Raw genomic sequence first — 20,244 nt, 5'->3', positions numbered from 1 at the left:
CTCCACACCTCTGTACACTACCCCTTTGATATTCTTATCAAAATTGAGTGATTCCACTTATTTGGTAGAGTCCCAGGAACATAGAGCACCCTCATTTGTTTGGCCATCATGCAATTTCTCTAGGCAGCCAAGTATAGCTGTGGAAGATTCTATGGTCTCTCCTATGACTAAGTATTTAATTATCTTGAAAGAGTGAAGAAGATGGTCAAGCAATTTTTTTTCTCATGTCTTCCCACAGTCTCTGTGTTTCCATGACTTTTAACTACTGTTTTTTTTGGGGGGGGGGTTGCCTTTACAGGCAATAATCATTAGGGCATAATTTGAGAATTTCTATATTTCCATAGATCTGGATCACTTATGGCTCCAGTAAGTTCCATCATTTGGAATTGTATTTCTATACTTAACTACATTTACTTCATAGCCAATGGTAGGAGGTCTTTATATTAGTTTCTCTAGAAAAGAAATTGAACTGAAGGGAGTCACAAGCAATTAGCTTTCTATTTGTGATGGAAGGCAACAATTTTAATATCTAAATATAAGTTGAATAAATTCATATGATTTTTATATGTGCATCGCATAGTAATATTCTTAGAGAAAAAAATGCAAGTAATACCATGGTAACTGCCATTAGAGTCTAAGAAATTATGCAGCCTGACCAGACATATTTGGAACATTTAACTGGAAAACAGTACTGATAGCTACAATTGTTGAAGGTTTGTGAGTGAAATTCTATAGTGACACCTGAGACGCTTTTGAGATCATTTAGTCTAATAGCTTTGCATAGAGAACAAGAAACTGAATTTGTGAAAAGCCAAAGTTACCAATCAAGGCTAGATAAAACCCTTTATTGAAAAATCAACCTTTCCCAACTAAACTGTGATGTCACCTCTGTCATAAATCAGGTGGCCTTATATTTTACAGGTCTTTTTCCAGTGTTTTAATTTTGTTCCATTTTCTATTTGTCTAATTTTTTTATGAGCAAAATGCTCTTAAATACTGTAGCTTTATAGTATGTCTTAAAATCCAGCATTGTAAATTTCTCCACCCATTTTTCTTCTATAACAGTGCTTTGGCTATTTTCATCCCTTTGCATTTATATACCATTAATGATACCTGAATACTTAAGGATGCATTAAATCTATACATCAATTGTTGGAGAACTAACACTACTAAGATCGTAATTTATTAACCTGGCATGCCAGTCCTCCTATTTATATATTCTTTAATTTCGCTTAGTAGCTTATAGTTTTCAATATAGAGGTCTTGACATCTTTCACAAGTGTTCCTATTTTATGTTTTTTTTATGTTATTAATAATTAAACCCTTAAATAAATTTCAGGTCCTAAATGTTTGTTCCTTCTATATTAAAATGCAACTAAATTTTTAAATATTAACCACCTGTGTCTTACAACCTTGCTAAATTTACTTCTTAATTTTAATGGTTTATATGTAGTTTTTTAAAAATTTTCTACTAACATAATCATGCCCTATGTGAATAACGACAATGTTATTTCATCCTCTCTTTATGATTTTTAATTCTTTTTCTTACCTTAGAGCACTATATAACATGTCTGTATGATATTGATTAGAAATAGAAATAGTGGACATTCTTGTCTTGCTCCCAATCTTCAGGAAAATGTTTTCAATATTTTACCTCTAAATGTCATGTTAGCTACAGATTTATTTTAGACTATCATCAAAATAAGAAATTATCTTTTATTCCCTTAATTATTTTGCATGTAGGAGCTTTGAATATTATCAAATATTTAATATGCATCTATTTAGATGATAATGTTTTTTCTATTAAGGTGATGAAATATTTTGATTGATTTTTAAATGTTAAACCAACTCCTTAATCCTAGACTAAACCCATTTGGATATGAATCTTTTTGAAAATGGCTGAATTGGGACACCTGGGTGGCTCAATTGGTTAAGCATCTGCCTTCAGCTCAGGTCATGATCCCAGGGTTCTGGGATCTAATCCCGCATCGGGCTCCTTGCTCAGTGGGGAGTCTGCTTCTCCCTCTGCCTGCCACTCACCCTACTTGTGCTGTCTTTCTCTGATAAATAAATAAATAAAATCTTAAAAAAAAAAAGAAAAAAGGAAATGGGTGAATTCAAAGTTCAAGAGAGAGATTGATTTGTAACTTCCTTTTCCTATAATGTGCTTGTGTGATTTTGTTGTCAAGGTTATTCCAGCATCATGAAATTTAAATTTTAGACCTTGACCTTTATAAGACATTATTTTAATTCTATAGACATTTTTCATTTATATTTACCCTATATTTACTTTTTGTTTTTCATTTCTTTATTTTACTGTTTATATTTTGGATCATTTTCCTTGTGTGTGAGGAATTTTTTCTTTAATATTTCTTCTGATAAGACTCTTCTGGTCATGACTTCTTTTAGTTTTTTGTTAGTCTGGATGTGTTCTCACTTTGTAATCAAATTGGAAGGATTTTTTTGTTAGTCATAGAATTGTAATTTGACAGTTTCTTTCAGAATTTTAGAGATGTCATTCCATTTCCATCTGGCTTAAGCATTTTATTTTGGTTATTCAATTGTCAGTCTTCTTGCTTTTTTTTCTTTGAAGGTAATGCATCTTTTTATCTCTGACTACTTTTAAGACTTTCTTTTTGGCTTTCAGAAACTGACTGTGCTGTGTCTCACGTAAGATTTGTGGTTTTCTTTATATTTATTCTCCTAAGGTTCATGAAGCTTCTTGAATCTGTAGCTCAAATTCTTTTGGCACTTATATTAGTTTACTAGGGCTGCCATAACAAAGTGCTACCAAGTGGGTGGCTTAAATGACAGAAATATATTTCCTCAGAGTCCTAGAGGTGCTAAGTCCAAGATCAAAGTATCATCCAGGTTGATTTCTTCTGAGGGCCTCTCTCCTCAGCTTATACATGACCTTATTTTCTCTGTGTCCTCACATGATCTTCCCTCGGTATGTCTGTTCTAATCTTCTATTTTATAAAATCAACAGGATTGAGGCTCACCTGAATGCCCTCATTTAACCTTAATTACCTCTTCCGAGGTACTGGGGATTAGGAATTCAACATAATGAATTTTGGGGGCACACAATTATGCCCATGACAGCACTATTATTTCTTAAAATATTACTTCTGCCTCATTATGTCTTTTCTTTCTGGGAGCCAATTAGATGCATGAGATATTATTTCATGTCCAATAGGTCTCTTATGCTCTTTTTTCCTCATTCTTTTTGTTTTCTGTGCTTCAGTCTGGGTATTTTCTCCTGACATACTTCCAGTTTACTAATTCTCTCTTCTTCTGTGTCTAATCCACCACAGAATATCTTTATTCATTTAGATTTTAATTTCATTTACTATATTTTTTAATTCAGAATTTCCATTTGCTTTTTTTTTTTAAACATATAATTCTCTGGTGATTTTCTCCATTTAGTAATACAGTTTCTTGAATATGTTAATCATAGTTATTTTAGAGTCCATTACTGACAATTCCAGGTTAGTCACCTCTATCATTTTTGGATCTCTTTCTGTTGCGTGTTTTTTCTTTTTGATTTTTGGTCATTCTACCCAGTCTCTTGACATACCTGTTATTTTTTTTTTATTAAGCATAAATACAATTTAATAAAATTGGTAGAATTTTGTGAGTGATATTATCTTTCTTGCAGAGATTTTTTTTTCTGGCATACATGTGCAAAGGCAGATAGAAGACCTCAGTCCAATTAGGGATTGAAATGACTTTTAAAGTGAAAACCTGGGACATCTATGTGATGTTTATCAATGCCCTCTTTCAAGGTCCCTGAATTCCAATTACTGTTTTTCTAGCTAGATGAAAAAGTCAAAAGCTCTATTTCATTTATTCATCTTTTAGATGTGTCTTTCTTCTTGCCTTAAAAAGTTTCAGATCAGATTTGACAAATGCAGGAAAGGGATTATGTGCATAGAAGGTAGAACTTATTTCCCTATGGTATCTTTTTCTTTAGGATTTTGGCCACTTAAATCAGACTACCTTGGCAGCCTTTGACTTAATCTTATATATTGAGTTTTTGCTAGTGAAAAATTATCGCTGAGGCTAGAGACAAAATGGAGATAGGAATTTCAGGTGCAATAGGAGTTTGTTGAAAAGTAATGTCAATATAAAATACCTTTTAAAGAAGTAGCATTACTTAATATAGAAACCATGAGTTATCTGAAATATATTATTGGCAGAGGAAAAAAAGGAAAGTGGAATTTCATACTGAGGTAGAAACATATTAGCAGTGAAAAATGGAATACTACTTCTGATTATATAAGAACATAGAACATTATAATATATGTGGGTCTATTTGTTGCAGCCTTTTACTCTTTAAGTTATATGTTTATTTAATTCAAAAAATGTTAAACACTGTGCCACAAACAGATATCATAGTGGTACTTAGGAAATCCAAACTATTAGTAATACTTAACAAATAGCTTTCTATTTCAGTATCTTTAAAAGTACTTATCAAATAGGTATTCCCAATTTTGAAAATTTTTAAATCGATAGGTTAAGTTACTCCCTAGATTATAGAGTGTATAAGTGGTCAATATTAAATTCTGTCTTAGGTCTTTCTGAGTCCAGAGCACAAACTCTTAACTCTTATCAGAGATTCCCTTCTTAGGGAGCTTACACCTTGCCATGGCAGTGCCGTCCATTATGGACTACTCTGATGGGTAGAATGTTATTTGTTACAGTATATTAAGCCCTGCTTCCTTGCTACTCTTACCTATTAAACCTGGGCATGCTAACTGTGCTATAACATACCAAAGTTAAAGTAAGGTTACTATATTTACAAATTTTAAGTTTATTGAATTTCTGACATTTTTGGCTGTGCAGTTCCCAGGCTCTGCATATGTTTGACATTGCTTTATTGAAAAAATTGGCTGAAACCCTGAATATGATGTTAAAGAATATTTCCCAAAACTGAATGTAAAATGCGTGGGTAGGTATATGCATAATTATTGATAAGACTTTATTTAAAAAAAAAATTAGCTACATGGATACATTATGTCTAGAGTTTTACTTACATATTTTTAAATTTTAAAATATTTGTATTTTTAAATAATTTCAAACTTAGAAGATTTAAGAATAGTGTAAAGAGCTGTTTTCAATGAACCATTTGAGGATAAATTGCTCACATGGAGTTCCTTCACTCTCAAATTTAAATGTATTTTACATATACATTCTCATATATGTATACACATATATATACACAATGTTTTCTCTAATGGTTTATGACTTTCAGAAATCAGCATCATTAAATACAGAAGCAAAAAATAATACAAACTGGGGCACCTGGGTGGCTCAGTCAGTTAAGTATCTGCCTTTGGCTCAGGTCATGATCCCAGGGTCCTGGGATTGAGTCCCGCATCAGGCTCCCTGCACAGTGGGGAGTCTACTTCTCCCTCTCTCTCTGCCTCTTCCCCAGCTCATGCTCTCACTAGCTTTCTCTCTCTCGAATAAATGAATAAAACCTTTAAAAAAATACAAACTAAGTTATTAGTAGAAAATATTTCTTTTTGGTTTATTTTTTCTTAATTTTAAAAGCCTACCTTGTTGTTGATGGGAAATGTATTATGTATTGTGATATGAATCTCATTGTTCAAATTATTAAATAAATTTCCTAATTATCCCTGAGGTGGGAAGAAATTTCACACTTATTTCAAATCAATTTAATTAGCACTCCTGAAATGTGTGTCAAGGAAGTGATATATTCACTCATACTTCTGATTTTTTTTTTTGAAAGTGACAAAAACCAAGAATTTAAAAGTGACTATGGCCTGATTCCACGCTACCCTTCCACTGCCCAAATAAAGTTTATTTTCAAGAGACCTTCCATAAAAACATTTCTCTGATTCTGTCAACCACAGCACTAGTACTGGTGAATGGCATTTGTTACCTGTGACTATCTTAAGGCATTTGTCCCACAGAGTCTTTCATGGTGAATTACAGTTGTATATGTTTATTTATGACCTAGAATGGAATAATTAAAGTCAATACCAAGAATAGGCTTGGATGTGATAGGATTTATGTTTGCAGAATCCCTAAATCTTGTTTCTGAAACAAGGGACTGTCCATTGTCTAGTTAATGGGTTCACCAGCTAGGAAGAAGGAGATTCTTATTTCAGTTGATATTGGCCACCTCATGATGGGCCACACTGATCAATTACTTAAGCTCCACATTTCCTAACCTCAGTCATTCACTGACTTTTTAACCTTGGACCTGCTGATTGGTTTCTGGGTTACACTGGCAAACGAGTGTGATATTGCTTCCTAATTTATAGATATTTTGTTAGAAAAAAATGAATCTTGAGTAATTGTTATTTTAGAAATGATCTTAAGGTTGAAATAATGAGATAATCTAATTTAGAGGTCCAATAGACCTCCTCTGTGACACTTTGTTTGATACATTGGAAAATCCTTACAGAAAAGTGACACCTGGTGTACCAATTTCCCATTTTCTAGTTTAGACACTCTAGGGCAGACCACAGAAAATTATATTAGTACTACATTTGTTTAAATGTCTTCTTTCCTCACATAGTCCATGACTGATTACTTTAACCCTTGTGTACTAAGAAAGTACAAACAGAAGAATTGACATTTATCCATGTTTTTAAAAGTCATGAGCAACTCTTCCTTGGCTGGTAATTGTGACGTCAATGTGGCTTGAATTATAAGACATCTCGGCACCCATTTTGAAATGGGAGGTGGAAGGTGCCTCTTCACTTTCAAATGTCTGATGATTACTTCATTCTTGCACACAAAAATATTTGTACTTAGATGAAATGGTACAGAATATTATAGTTCTCAAGTGTTTAATTCCTCCTCATAGAAATTTCAGGAGAACTTAGGATGCATTTGGCAGGAGTTTTTCTAGTGCAATCAGGTTGCTATGGTAAACCTATTATTTTAGGCAAAAGAGGACTGTGTTAGTAAAGTGCTAATCTCTTTTCTGTTTCATGTGAGCCTCTAATTACTATCTAGCTATTGAGCATGTACTGCAAGTGTGGTTTTTACCATTTTAAAGAGTAAAGGAAAATAAGGTCATAGAGAGTGTGCCTGCTGTTACCACACTAGCAGGTGCATTCGATAATACAGTGCTCTTCCTAGTTAATCTCATTCTGGATCTGGAAATACAGGTGTTTGTTTGTTTGTTTGTCTAGAGAAATGGAATAGGAAAGGAACGGATTTTATGTGAGTGCCTGAGATTCAAGTCTCCCAACGTGTTTTCTATTTTAAAAATGTAAATAATATCTATTGTTCATTGGGCACTTACCATATGCCAGGCCCTGACTTATGTACTTTATATGCATTACAACATTTAGCCTTTACAATAACCTTGTTATCAGTTTTATGATTATTCCCATCACACAACCATGATAAATTAGGTTTAACTTGGTCTTCCAAGGAATTACATTTAACAGTGGACATCCCAAGATTAGAATCTAGATTTATTTAATGTCAGAGCCCATGCTTTTAGCTGTATCAGTGCCATAAAATGTATTTCCTTTTTTCTTTACCTTACTGACATCTAACAAACACTTTGAGACTCATTCCCAGGTCACTTTTACCAGGAACTTTTTCTAACCCTGCCAAGTATGTGTGCTAGTGTGTTTTACCTTTATTCCCTCCACTATTAAAAGTTTTTAAATGCCCTGGGCGCCTGGGTGGCTCAGTTGGTTAAGCGACTGCCTTCGGCTCAGGTCATGATCCTGGAGTCCCGGGATCGAGTCCCGCATCGGGCTCCCTCCTCTGCAGGGAGTCTGCTCCTCCCTCTGACCCTCCCCCCTCTCATGTGCACTCTCTCTCATTCTCTCTCTCTCAAATAAATAAATAAAATCTTAAAAAAAAAGTTTTTAAATGTCCTTAATTTTGTATCTTCAGTACCTAACATAATACTTGATCCACAGTTGATATTCAAAATGTGTTTGTTGAGTGAATGAGGGAGTGATCAAATTGATGCAGCTATTCAAGGCTGATGAGCCCAGTTGCATCTATTGTTGAGCAAGAATATGTGTTAGCTATGTGGTGTAGTTTGAGGGAGGTGAGAATTAGTCTCCACCTAAACACCTCAAATGAGAGCATATGGGGTGGAAATGATTTGTGTGTGTGGTTGTGTGTTGTGTTTTCAGTTATGGTTTCTGGAGATGTTTTCAGTCTTTAACAGTTGCAATTCAGGTCCATACATCTACCATGTAGTATCTGAAAATTCCAGATTTGTACTCCTTCACAAATGCACGAGCTTATTACTAGTGGTAATGGAGAAGATTCAGTTGGTCATTAACACCTAACGAAGTATGGGTTTACCCAATTAGTTCATGAAGGGACTCTTCCCTAACTGTTAATCCATGAGATTAGGAGGAACATCTGTTTTGTTTATCTTTGTATCTCCTCATCTGGCACACAGTAACTAGTCCCTGATGATTTGAAGGCTGTGCCCTGTGGAGACCTGACACCTTAGAAAGAGAAGTTTGAAGAGAGTGGTGGGAGGAGAAGGCAGTCTAAAGATTGAGGGATTTGTTATGGTTAAGATTGTGTAAGAAGAGGAATCCAAGAAGAAAAGAAATACCCGGAAGAAAGAGGGAGGGAACAAATATGGTGTGTGTGTGTGTGTGTGTGTGTGTATGAGAGAGAGAGAGAGAGATGGGGGTGGTTGGTTGGGGAACAAAGGACTAGAGGAAGAATAGGAGGGGAAGAAAGAAAAGGAGGAAGAGATATATAGCTTGAAAAACAAATGTCACTTTCACAATTTCACATCATTAGCCTAATATTAGTTTTGGAAAATTAGCTTATACCAGAGATGACTATCTTTTCTTCAGGTAATGCTTACAGATACCTCTCCATTTTCATTAGGAGAGAGTCACCTGAGCATCCTTAACTATTAAAAAGGACAATCAATAATAGTTCTAGAAATGATGGAGGAATGAGTTAACCTTTCCATCCCCTCACTCATTCTGTGACCTTGAGAGACGATCTATGGATCCCTTTTCATTGTATGACCTTGAAAAAGTCACATGATATCTCACTCCCAGAGTTCATTTTCCTCATCCATAAATTGTAGGGCTAGTTGGACTTGATCGTCCTCCATGATTTTCCATCTCTAACAATCTCTAATTTTATGAAATAATTAAATGAATATTTCTACCATAACTGTGCTCTGGCAGTTAAAAAGGATAAAAACTAGTGAAATTAATCAGTAAGGTTGGGTTTTTTTAGTTTCAAATTTTTTATTTAAATTCCAGTTAGTTAACATACAGTGCAATATTAGTTTCAGTTGTACAATATAGTGATTCATCACTTACGTACAACACCCAGTACCCATCACAGTAAGTGTCCTCTTTAATACCCATCATGCATCTAGACCATCCCCCCCACCCACCTCTCCTCCAGCAACCCTCAGTTTGTTCTCTATAGTTAAGAGTCTGTTTTATGGTTTGCCTCCCTCTCTTTTCCCACCCCATGTTCATTTGTTTCGTTTCTTCAATTTCACATATGAGTGAAATAATGGTATTTGTCTTTCTCTGATTTATTTCGCTTAACATAATACACTCTAGCTCCATCCACATCATTGCAAATGGCAAGATTTCATTCTAATTGATGCCTGAATAATATTCCATTGTGTGTGTGTGTGTGTGTATATATATATATATATATATACCACATCTTCTTTATTCATCGATCACTTGATGGACACTTGGACTCTTTCCATAGTGTGGCTATTGTTGATAATGCTGCTATAAAAATCAGGGTAAATAAATACAGTTTTAATCTTTTAATTTTTAAAAATGTAAATGAGGCGGTCTACCTTTTATAAAGGTGTCAAGCTGCTCTTTTATTTCATCTTATAATTTAGTGGTACAGAGTTACCCTATATGTAGAATGACAGTCCTACTTAGTCCTACTTCTTAGTATTAAAATAATGTTATTTTATTTGCATATACCTTGAAGCATCTTGTAGGCAAAACCCAAAACACTATAAATGAAGGTTTCTCCAGGCTGTATCAGGTAAAATCTTACTAGCATAAAATTCCAGAATTTTCAAGTATTTTAGTGAACCAGGTGACTTCCCTTCAAAGTATAACTATTTTAAATTTGCAGTTTATTTCCATGAGATTTACTAAGTAATATAAATAATTTACTGTTGATAATGATCATTGTGTATTATTTCTATTGTGAATGATCCATTTTTGTCCTTGGTCTGTTTTTCTTGTGAGTATACATTATTGGTTATTTATATATGAGCTCATATATATAGTCATTTTTTTATTATATGTTTTATCTGTGCAAATATTTTGTCTCAGTTTATTGTTTATGTTTCAGTCTTATGTTATTTTTTGTTTTAAATATTGTTTTGTTTCAATTATTGTTTATGGTCAAACTTGTCGATTTTTTTTTTAATGTTTCTGGTTTATTGTCATGTTTTGAATGGTCTTTCCTACCTGAAGGTTATGAAAACTCCAATCTATGTTCCTGTCCAGTATTTTATGTTTTAAACTTTTACATTTAAATGTTGAGTGCTTTGGCAATTTATTTAGTTGTAACGAATGAGTTAAGTAAAGGGACTTATTTTTTTTTTGCAACATAGCTCGCTGATTATACCAACCTTGTTTCATGAATAATCCACTATGCCCAGGGAAGTATATACCATATTAATTTATAACATTATGAATCATTGTAAAGTAATCACACACCAAACCTTGACCCAGGTGCAAAAGTAGAATAATGCCAGGATCCCAAGAGCTCCCACTTGCCACTCCTCAATTACCACATACACCCACCCTCCTCTTAAAAGATAACCATTATTCTCACCTTTAGGTGTTCCATGCCTTTCTTTCAAGTCTTCCACCTGCATGTATATTCCCAAACACTGTGGTGTTTAGACTTGTCTGTTTTGAAACATTTCAAACAATATGCGTCACTTTGTGGCTGACTTCTTGCACTCTACATTATGTTCTGAAGATTTAGGCGTGATGTGGCAAGTGGCAATGCTCCCTTCTCTCTAAGGCAGTGCTCCACTTAAGAATATAACTGACATTTATATATTCTGTTATTGATGAACATTTGAGTCCCCTTTGAGACTACTAGGAATAGCGTTGTTATGATTGTCTGGAACATCTCCTGGTACAAACAGGTATACTTTCCCCAGCAAATATGACCAAGAATTGAATTGCTGGTTCATAGATTATGCATATCGACTCTACTAAATAATGCTAAGCAGTATTCCAAAATATTCTACCAATTTATATTTCCACCAGTTGTAAAATATATGCCATGTGTTTCCAGACCGTTTCCAAAACTTGTTAAGGTCAGTTCTTAAATGTTTGCTAATCTGATTGGTTGGGGATGGAATGTCGTTATGGTTTTAGTTTGCATTTCCCATATGATTAAGAAGGGGGTATCTTTTCAAATGTCTACAGACCATATGATTTTTAAAAACAAATATTAAAAATATTTGACCTTTCAGTTTCATAATAACAATAGTAAATTTTGCCAATAATGCTCAAAACAATTAAGCTTGTGGTATTTGGAAATATCATTCTCCAACACTTTTATTTGGAGTTGATACCTAGTGAAATGAAATGAGCTATATGGGATAACAGAAATTACAGACTTATATAACAATTGTTTAGACTTATACTTCCATATCTGATCAAGTGCTTTGCACAAAAAAGATTCTTCATATTTGCTGAATTTCATATGAGAAATATTTTGGAGTAAGTGCATTAAGGTTTTAAATTTTAACCTGGTACTTATGGAAAAATGTACTCCAAGGCAAACATATGCACGTGTTCCAAAGATGTTTAGCTCTCTTAGGGAGTGTAAGAAATTTTAAATTAAAGATGATATTTAAAGTGAGGTATATTTTATTTATTAAAATGACTAGTTGTGCATAGCACCATAAACTGTACATTGTCAATCTTGACTTAGAGTTTTTCTGTATTTTAAGGAAGTGTCAAATTTGAAATGTTTAAGTAAAATCTTTTTAAATCAGAACCTCTAGGTAGCTGCCTTAGTTCATTACTCTTTGCTAATGTATAAGCCTTAAAATACAATTCATAGGGATTTCAGTCCTTTATAAAATGATATCATTGGACTGACTTTTTGTGTGTGCTTCAAGATGATCTGCTTTTTAAAAATTTAGTAGGAATGGGCAGACTCTGTAAAGTTCACATAAGTTTTGGTTGGATGATATTGATGATGTTGACTGAATTAATTTCTTAGATAGTTATTTCTGTCCTTTCCATCTGTTCCTGAATTATCTTTTCAAAAATTACTTGGCTTATTTGTATTTCTTTGAGTATATCTTTCTTTAGATTTTCCTCTCAATTTGTTTAAAAAAAATAGCATTTAGTGCTAGACATGCCAGCTTCCATTATCCTTCATTCTTACTTATGTGAATATTGGTAGTCATTTGAGAAGCCACATTTATAGCTCACAACACTAAAGCAGTCACTGAAATAATAATATCATTTACCAAATAAAGGAAAGAGATTGGACTCAATTTCTTATTAAAAAAGACAATAAATCTGTATGTCAGGGTTTCCTACTCCATCAACAGGGAACTTCACTGGCTGCCAACAGGACACAAATCTCACTGTCAGCCTGGACCACAAAAAGTTCAGTATTTAGGGTCTGATTCAAGCATGTACTTATCCAGTATGAAGTTTGCATTCAGTGATCTACTAGTGGTGTGAACAAATTGCTGTGGGATCAGAGAGAAAGAACACGTGTTCCAGGGAACCGAATAGGGATGACAAGGAAGGTTTCCTAGAGGACAGGGGATCTGAGCTGGCCGAACAGGGGTCAGATTGTACAGAGAAAGTGGTAGAGCTCACAGCAGAGAGAAGAAATGGAGCAAAAAGCAAAGTCTCTGAACATGAGTGCACTGTGAACATCGAATATATGCTTCGAAATGTGAGTTGGACCAGGTGTGGAGAGCTCTGTTGAGGAATTTCATCTCTGCCTTGAAGGTCTATGGGGACTATCACGTGAAAGGCCATTACATAATCACAGGCATGTTTTAAGGAATGGATCTCAGGGAGAGGCGTGGGGGGTGCTAACTGGGTGATGGGCATTAAGGAGGGCACATGATGTAATGAGCATGTTATATAAGACTGATGAATCACTGAACTCTATACCTGAAACTAATAATACACTGTATGTTAATTAATTGAATTGAATTTTTTTTTAAAAAGTGGATCTCATGAAATTTCAAATTGGAAGGAGAAGAATAGTTCATTAAAAGAAGGAAGGAATCAACTGTCATCAGGTGTTTTTAAGATTTGGTGACAGATCAAATGATGGTGACCTTCTCCTCATAACAGGACACAGGAAGAGAAGTATGTGTGTAAATAAAGAGGATGAGCTTGCTGTGGGACAGATTTCATTGATGTAACTGTGGGAGACACAAATGAAGGCTTTCTGGCAATTGGAAAGGCGCATGTATTCTGGGAGAGACATCCAATTCTAAATTCAAGTTCAACCATTAAAGCTCATGTGTTGTGGGAATATTATGACTAAACCATTCACATGTGATTATTGTTTATTGCATCTGTTCAATAAATACTGATTCAAACATCATGAGGACACATGAGAAGGCAGTTGATTCTGCTGTATTTGTGCAGGTGTGTGAGTAGGAGGGTGCAAGTATCACTGATTTGGTGACATTTACTTTGGATCTTAAAAGATGAGTAGAAATTTACCTGGCAACTATATGTCTTGGTAGTGACTAGACTTAAGTTGTGAACTAAGACAGCAAAATAATGCACTTTAAAATGTGGACCGCATGAACAATTGACTCTTCTTTACCTTTCTATCTGTAATACATTAGCCTGTCTTGATTCTTGATTTTTTGCCTTTCCATATGAAGTTACTATAGCCTAGAAACTGTGTTAGAGCTATACCTATAAAGTAATTCAGCTAATAGTTGGCTTGATAGAGCTTTTGAAAACTCCAGCAGATACATGACCAAAAAGACCCCCCAAAAAACCAAGAATTGCAAAGTGACTAATTATACTCTGTTATTTGAAAAAGATACATGAATTACAATCTACTAGGGGAAAAAAATGGACCTACGACCAAATATGAACACTTTGCAATCTAACTTTATAGAAGAAATACAAGACAAACTATCCAAAATGAAAACAATGAAATGTAGATATTTGAACATATATGCCACTATTTATTTATTTATTTACGAAGGAGAGAGAGCATGAGGGTAAGCAGCAGGGAGGGACAGAGGGAGAGGGAGAGAGAGAATCCCAAGCAGGCTCCACGCCCAGCACGGAGCCCGACACGGATCTCAGGACCCTGAGATCATGACCTGAGCCGAAACCAAGAGTTGGATGCTTAATGGATTATATCACCCAGGTGCCCCTGTATGCCAGTATTTAGATCATCCTTTCCAAAGAGGCATAGAAACCAATAATGCATATCCGGGAAACTTCCCGAATGCCTTAAAACGTTAATAAAGTTGTCACCATAAACATACACCCTCAAGCTTAAAAATCTGTGTTGACTTGATAACTAGGACTGCATTCCCTCTCAGGAATAATGTGGTTGATGTTTCCCGTATCTGTTCATGAAGGACTAGTTAACCGCACGCGGTTGTACTGCTCATGGTTGTATAGTTAGTCTCTGTGTTCATGAAGGACTAGTTAACCGCACGCGGTTGTACTGCTCACGGTTGCACAGTTAGTCTCTGTGTTCATGAAGGACTAGTTAACCGCACGCGGTTGTACTGCTCACGGTTGCACAGTTAGTCTCTGTGTTCATGAAGGACTAGTTAACCGCACGCGGTTGTACTGCTCACGGTTGTACAGTTAGTCTCTGTGTTCATGAAGGACTAGTTAACCGCACGCGGTTGTACTGCTCACGGTTGTACAGTTAGTCTCTGTGTTCATGAAGGACTAGTTAACCGCACGCGGTTGTACTGCTCATGGTTGTACAGTTAGTCTCTGTGTCTGCAGAGTCCGGATTTTTGTTGTCATTCACACACACACCCCATGATGATGGCAAGTATGTTTATGGACACCAGGAGGTCACTGGGGATCAGGAAGAACGGGTTCCAGCACCAACCCTGCTAATGTCTACTTCACTGGCCTTAGACAGGTCATTCAGCATCAGCTTGGTTGGGTTTCCTCATCTGTTAAATAAACTGTGGGAAGTCATGGATCCTCCTGACATTTTACAAAAAAAGAAATGTGTGCTGGTGTATATTTCCAAGGAGAGATCTGAGGTCTACCAGTTAGAGTTCTTGTCTGTGGACAACAGAGACCAACTTCATTAACTGGGATGGAGAAGGATTTTATGAGAAGGGTTTAGGCGCAGAGTGCAAGCGTGGACAACCAGTTTGTGCAGCACTCCAGGGACGCAAGGCCCTGCCAACAACTCGCCCCTCCCGCCATTACTTTGTGCCAAGTTCCTCAGCTCCTGGATGCTCACTGCTGCGCTTGCTGTTGCTTGTGGTCCTTTGCCACAAACCCTGCGTCTTTGCTCTCACCCGCAAGAAGCAAAGCCCTGGCCAAGAGTGTCTGCTGTGTCCCTCTTCTGTCCACCAGGGCATAGGAAGAGGGAGTATCACCGGGGAAGGAGAGGGACTCTGCCTCCTGCTGAACTTGGGCCTGTCTCCAAGTGGGAAGAGAGACTGGTTGAAGAGCAGCCAGAACCACACTATCTATTGCAATATCTTTCACCAGATTCTCAAAGGGACAGTGACCCTACCACTTCTGCCAGAAAAGATTATGAATCACTGCATTAGATTATCTTTAATTACAGCTCTGAAATTATATGATTCTAAATACTAATTTTCCTTTCTTCCATCATCTACCAACTCAGAATTTCTTTAACAAGATACAAATGCAGCACCAGAATGACTAACAACATTGTAGGGTCAGCCCCGAAGCATCTTATGATCATTTCAGTGGGTGTGTAATTATGATGGTTGGGCTAATGACAGAGAGTAACAGATGTCTCAGGGTAGTCACCCAGCTGAATGTCTGCCAAACCAGCACCAATTCCTCAGGCAAAAGGAATTTTCTTGCTCATAGCCTTGTGGTGCTGCGTTGGGTATATTAAGATGCAGTCTGGCTTCATGGTTAAGTGCACAAACTTTAAGGTTAATGAGGATGGATATAAATTTTGAATCTATTCCTTATGAGCTGGTTTGCCATAGGAGAGGAACTTGGCCTCAGTACGTCTCTGTTTCCTGTTTAGTAAAATGACAGTGATAATGCTAGTCAGTGAGTGAAATGGTGAAAACAAAATGATGGAATTGAAAGAATTATAGTGTTTGACACATCGTTACAGCCCAAGAAATAACGATGACAGCCATAATGATAATAGTTAAGGAATTCCCAAACTGTGAACCAAACTCATTCCAAAAAAATGTTTATACTTTAAAATTTTAAGTCAAGAATAATAAAGGTATTTAGGTATTTAGGTATTTAGGTCATGCACTTTGATATGCGTTCCATGGTGAAATGAGTTCTATAAATTATAAAATTGTTGCCTATAAATAGTCATAAAACATCACCTTGAAATGTACCAATGAGCATTTTTTTTTCTTATGTGGCCAATAGACCCAAAATAAAAATATATAAAAACATTTTTAAATGACATTATACTAAATTAAGTCAAAATATATACCATTTGGTATTATCAAATGAAGTTGAATATGAAATACCCAGAGGGTTTCATAACTGAATTAGTCTTCAAAAATGAATGAAACAAGTGTCACTTCAGTCCCCCCGGCCTCCGTGGCTCTTGTGCTTGGGCCTCAGCTTACCGGAGGCAGGTAAGAAAAGTTATTTGCCAAACTGTTTAACCAGGCTTCACCGTGTGCTTGTGTCCTTGGGAAGCCCGGCCGATTCTGGGACGCTCCTAAGCCATGTGCCCTCCCTGTGCGTTTTGCAGGTAAATGCGAATGCGGCAAGTGCACCTGCTACCCTCCGGGAGACCGCAGGGTGTATGGCAAGACTTGTGAGTGTGATGACCGCCGCTGTGAAGACCTGGACGGCACCGTCTGTGGGGGTGAGTGCTCCTCATGTTCTCTGCCACCTGCAGCCTGCCTGCAGCCCGGGTGGCCTGCCTTTCTCACCCTACTGCTTGCTTGCTTGCTTGTTTTTTTTTTTCTTTCTTTTTAAGGAAACTCTGGGGCACCTGGGTGGCTCATTTGGTTGGGCCTCTGACTCTTGGTTTCGGCTCAAGTCATGTTCTCAGGGTCCCGAGATCGAGTCCTGTGTTGGGCTTTGCACTCGGGGAGTCTGCTTGGGCTTCTGTCTCTCTCTGCCCTTCCCTCTGCTCATGCACTCTCTCTCAAATAAACAAATAAATAAAATATTTAAAAAAATAAAAAGGAAACTCTGTTAAAAAGAAGATCAACTTAAAGCAATATACAATTAGACCTAAGAGCATTATATAATTAGGTTTGCAATGATCTTTATCTTCTTGGACCCTTGATTTAGGGCTAGGTGAAGACACACAGTATGCTGGCAACAAAAGGTCGCTGAGATTATACGAGCTCCTGTGAAGTCAGTGACAGGTTTTGCTGCACCTGATCAGTTGAAAGTGATGTTTATTGTTCTCTAATAAAAACTGGGGGGTGGGGGGGAAGGAGATATTACCGACCTATGTGAAAAAAAGCAGTATGATTACACTCAAAGTTTATTTACAAAATCACAAAAAATAGACGCTCCATTTCCATGATGGCTCAGAGACCCAACAGGAGCTGAATGACAGTTAAAATAAACAAACAAACAAAAAACTACAGAGGGACATCGAGACAGAAAGAGGTCAGTCAGCACGGAGTCCCGAGGCTGAATGTAACAATGCCTACCGAGCTCCACCCAGCTGAGGGGATGGGCCGCCATCATTCCCCTATTTCAGTCTTGCAAGACTTCCTGTGTCTGAGGTGATGCGTGCCAGCTCCAGTTCCGCACAGCTCTCCGTTACAGTCCTGGTGAGCTGGGTGTGCAAGCCTACTCAAAGACTCTACCTCTCCTCAGACAATGATCGTAATGTAATTGGGTGCTGTTACTGGAAAAAAAATCAAAATGCACGTCCAGCTTACCAAAGGTGGGGACACCATCTGTCTCACATCCATGCATGTCTGTCTGTTTTCTCTCTATCCAGCTATAAAACACTGGCCATTGGAGCAAACATACTTTCTTCTTTCCTTTCTCCGGGAGCCAAAGGAAAAGGCCCTTTTTTTAAATAGGTCTTATGCCAGGTGTCTGTCTCCCCCAGCCCTGAGAGATTGCTCCTGCTTTCTTCAGGTCACAGATGGAACAGGGAGTGAGGTTGGAGGCATTCATGTCTCCAAACTAAAAAGTGGTAGACCCGGGATTTGAGCTCTGATGTTCATTCAGTTCACAGATCTTTCTCGGCACCACAGTTTTCCCCAGGGTGACATCAAACTGTTTTGACTTTTTGTCTATATTCTTTTTGGCTTGGATTTTTTCTTCAGTGGTAGTTACCAGAAATATCTAAGTAGATTATAGTCTTTTTTTTTTTTTTCAGTAAGTGCCTTTATGTTTACTAACTCATTTAATTCTTACAGTGATACCTAAAGCCCACCTGGCACCTAGAAAGAACCACTGACGTGTGTTTGCTCTTAGGAGCATCATCATGTCTCTCACATGGAGTGTCTACCTCACATGGGTCTCCTTGCCCATCTGCCTTGGTAACTTGGTTGAAAGGGTTGATATTGTAGAAACCTGTTACATCTACATACCCATTAAATTATATATGCCATTCCCCCAGTGAATCTGTCTCTCTGTCTCTCTGTCTCTCTGACTTTGGGGAGGAACTCAAAGCTGACAACAAATCTGGATAGCTCCGTGCTAGATGAGATCAAACATTTCCTAGGTAAGCGAGAGAATATCTCACAAGGTAATTTTTTTAGACTAATTCTTGACTCTACTTGTCTACAGTCTGTATTTTGTCCATCTACCCAGAGTTATTGTGCCCCAGGGGGAACTGATTTCCACTAGCCAAAGTAGTAAAAGACCAATGTATAAACCAGAAAGCCAGTTATTTGATATACAATGAGAAATATAATTGTACCAGAGACTAGAACCCTTTGTAGAGAAACTCTGTGGGAAGTAAGATTCTGAGATAAGGATTTGAATGCAAGCAATTTATTGGAAAGGTGAAGGAGATTTTGGTAGGAGAGTGGGAAAGTGGAGGCAGTCAGTTACGATTGTGTTATCAATCCTGTTACTGCTGTGGTCAACTGGAGCTTCATCTGAGATCCGGAGATGAAACTCTGGGAGCCTGGGTAAAGCACACAGTTCTTAGTTATCCATCAGTCGTGGGCTGAGGACTGCTTCTAGGAGGCATTATCTCCCCTGCCACACCCAGCATGCCTCAAAGGGACACACGGGATCTCAGAGCAGGCTTCTCTGGCTGGCCAAGACCTTGGGGCCGAGAACTCCAGGTGGCGCCAGGTTGAAGTCCCCAAAACAGTAAGGACGGTATTGGTGGGCACAATATCATCTGCCAAAGGATTACAACTCTCATGCCCGCTGATCTGAGTATTTTCTCTGGATGGTGCGGAGGACACACCAGCAGAGTCTTACTCTTTAATACTGTCTAGATTTTGCCAACCATCCAACCCAACCTTTCCTTAGACAGGATGTAACACCGTAGATTACACGAGAGTTATAGACATGCAGACACATCTTATCCTCCTGCTGTAGCCTTACTCATAATTTGGGAGATCCTTACTCACACTGTGAGAAATTAATTCTTGGGGGGTTGATCTTACCGAATAGAGATGGTATCATAGAATGTAATTATCAGAGGACAAAGGCGTTTTCAAGTTTGGGGAGAGGGTTGCTCCTGCTCAAGGGAGGGCCCCGCCCTGCCAGTGGTGGACAGATAGAAGCCAGATGTGCGGGCATCTTTGATCACTATAATGGGAGGCATTCCCTCAGGCTTTTTCTTAAATCTTAGCAACCAGCTCTAAAAAAATCACCTATGCATTTAATTTCATATTCTAAATTTTGTTAACAAGATTTTATTGACCAAAGTTCTCTGAATACTTTTCAAGTATGTAAAGGGAAAAAGTCTTGGGAATTTTCCTAAAAAAATGTCTTAGGTTATGCATAATTTCACTTTAATAGTTGAATAATGTCCTTGAGAAATTTGGGGTTAGGATGATACTAGTATTTTAAAAGATTGTTTATAGGTGACAATGATGTGTTTCTCTTACCCCCTTCTGCTTCATCAAAG

General features: G+C 37.1%; 1 protein-coding gene across 1 annotated transcript in view; it reads left to right on the top strand.

The window, feature by feature from the left end:
- ITGBL1 (integrin subunit beta like 1) overlaps positions 1 to 20,244 on the top strand; it is a 202,213-nt gene that overhangs the window by 159,582 nt on the left and 22,387 nt on the right. Inside the window, exon 8 of the mRNA XM_036090391.2 lies at positions 16,924 to 17,040. Coding sequence (XP_035946284.1) covers positions 16,924 to 17,040 — 117 coding nt within the window. The remainder of the gene's footprint in view (positions 1 to 16,923; positions 17,041 to 20,244) is intronic.

The sequence above is a fragment of the Halichoerus grypus genome, chromosome 4 (genome assembly GCF_964656455.1).
Source record: "Halichoerus grypus chromosome 4, mHalGry1.hap1.1, whole genome shotgun sequence".
Taxonomy (NCBI): domain Eukaryota; kingdom Metazoa; phylum Chordata; class Mammalia; order Carnivora; family Phocidae; genus Halichoerus; species Halichoerus grypus.
The sequence above is the reverse complement of the archived record's forward strand: the minus strand, read 5'-3'. Positions and strand labels throughout refer to the sequence as shown.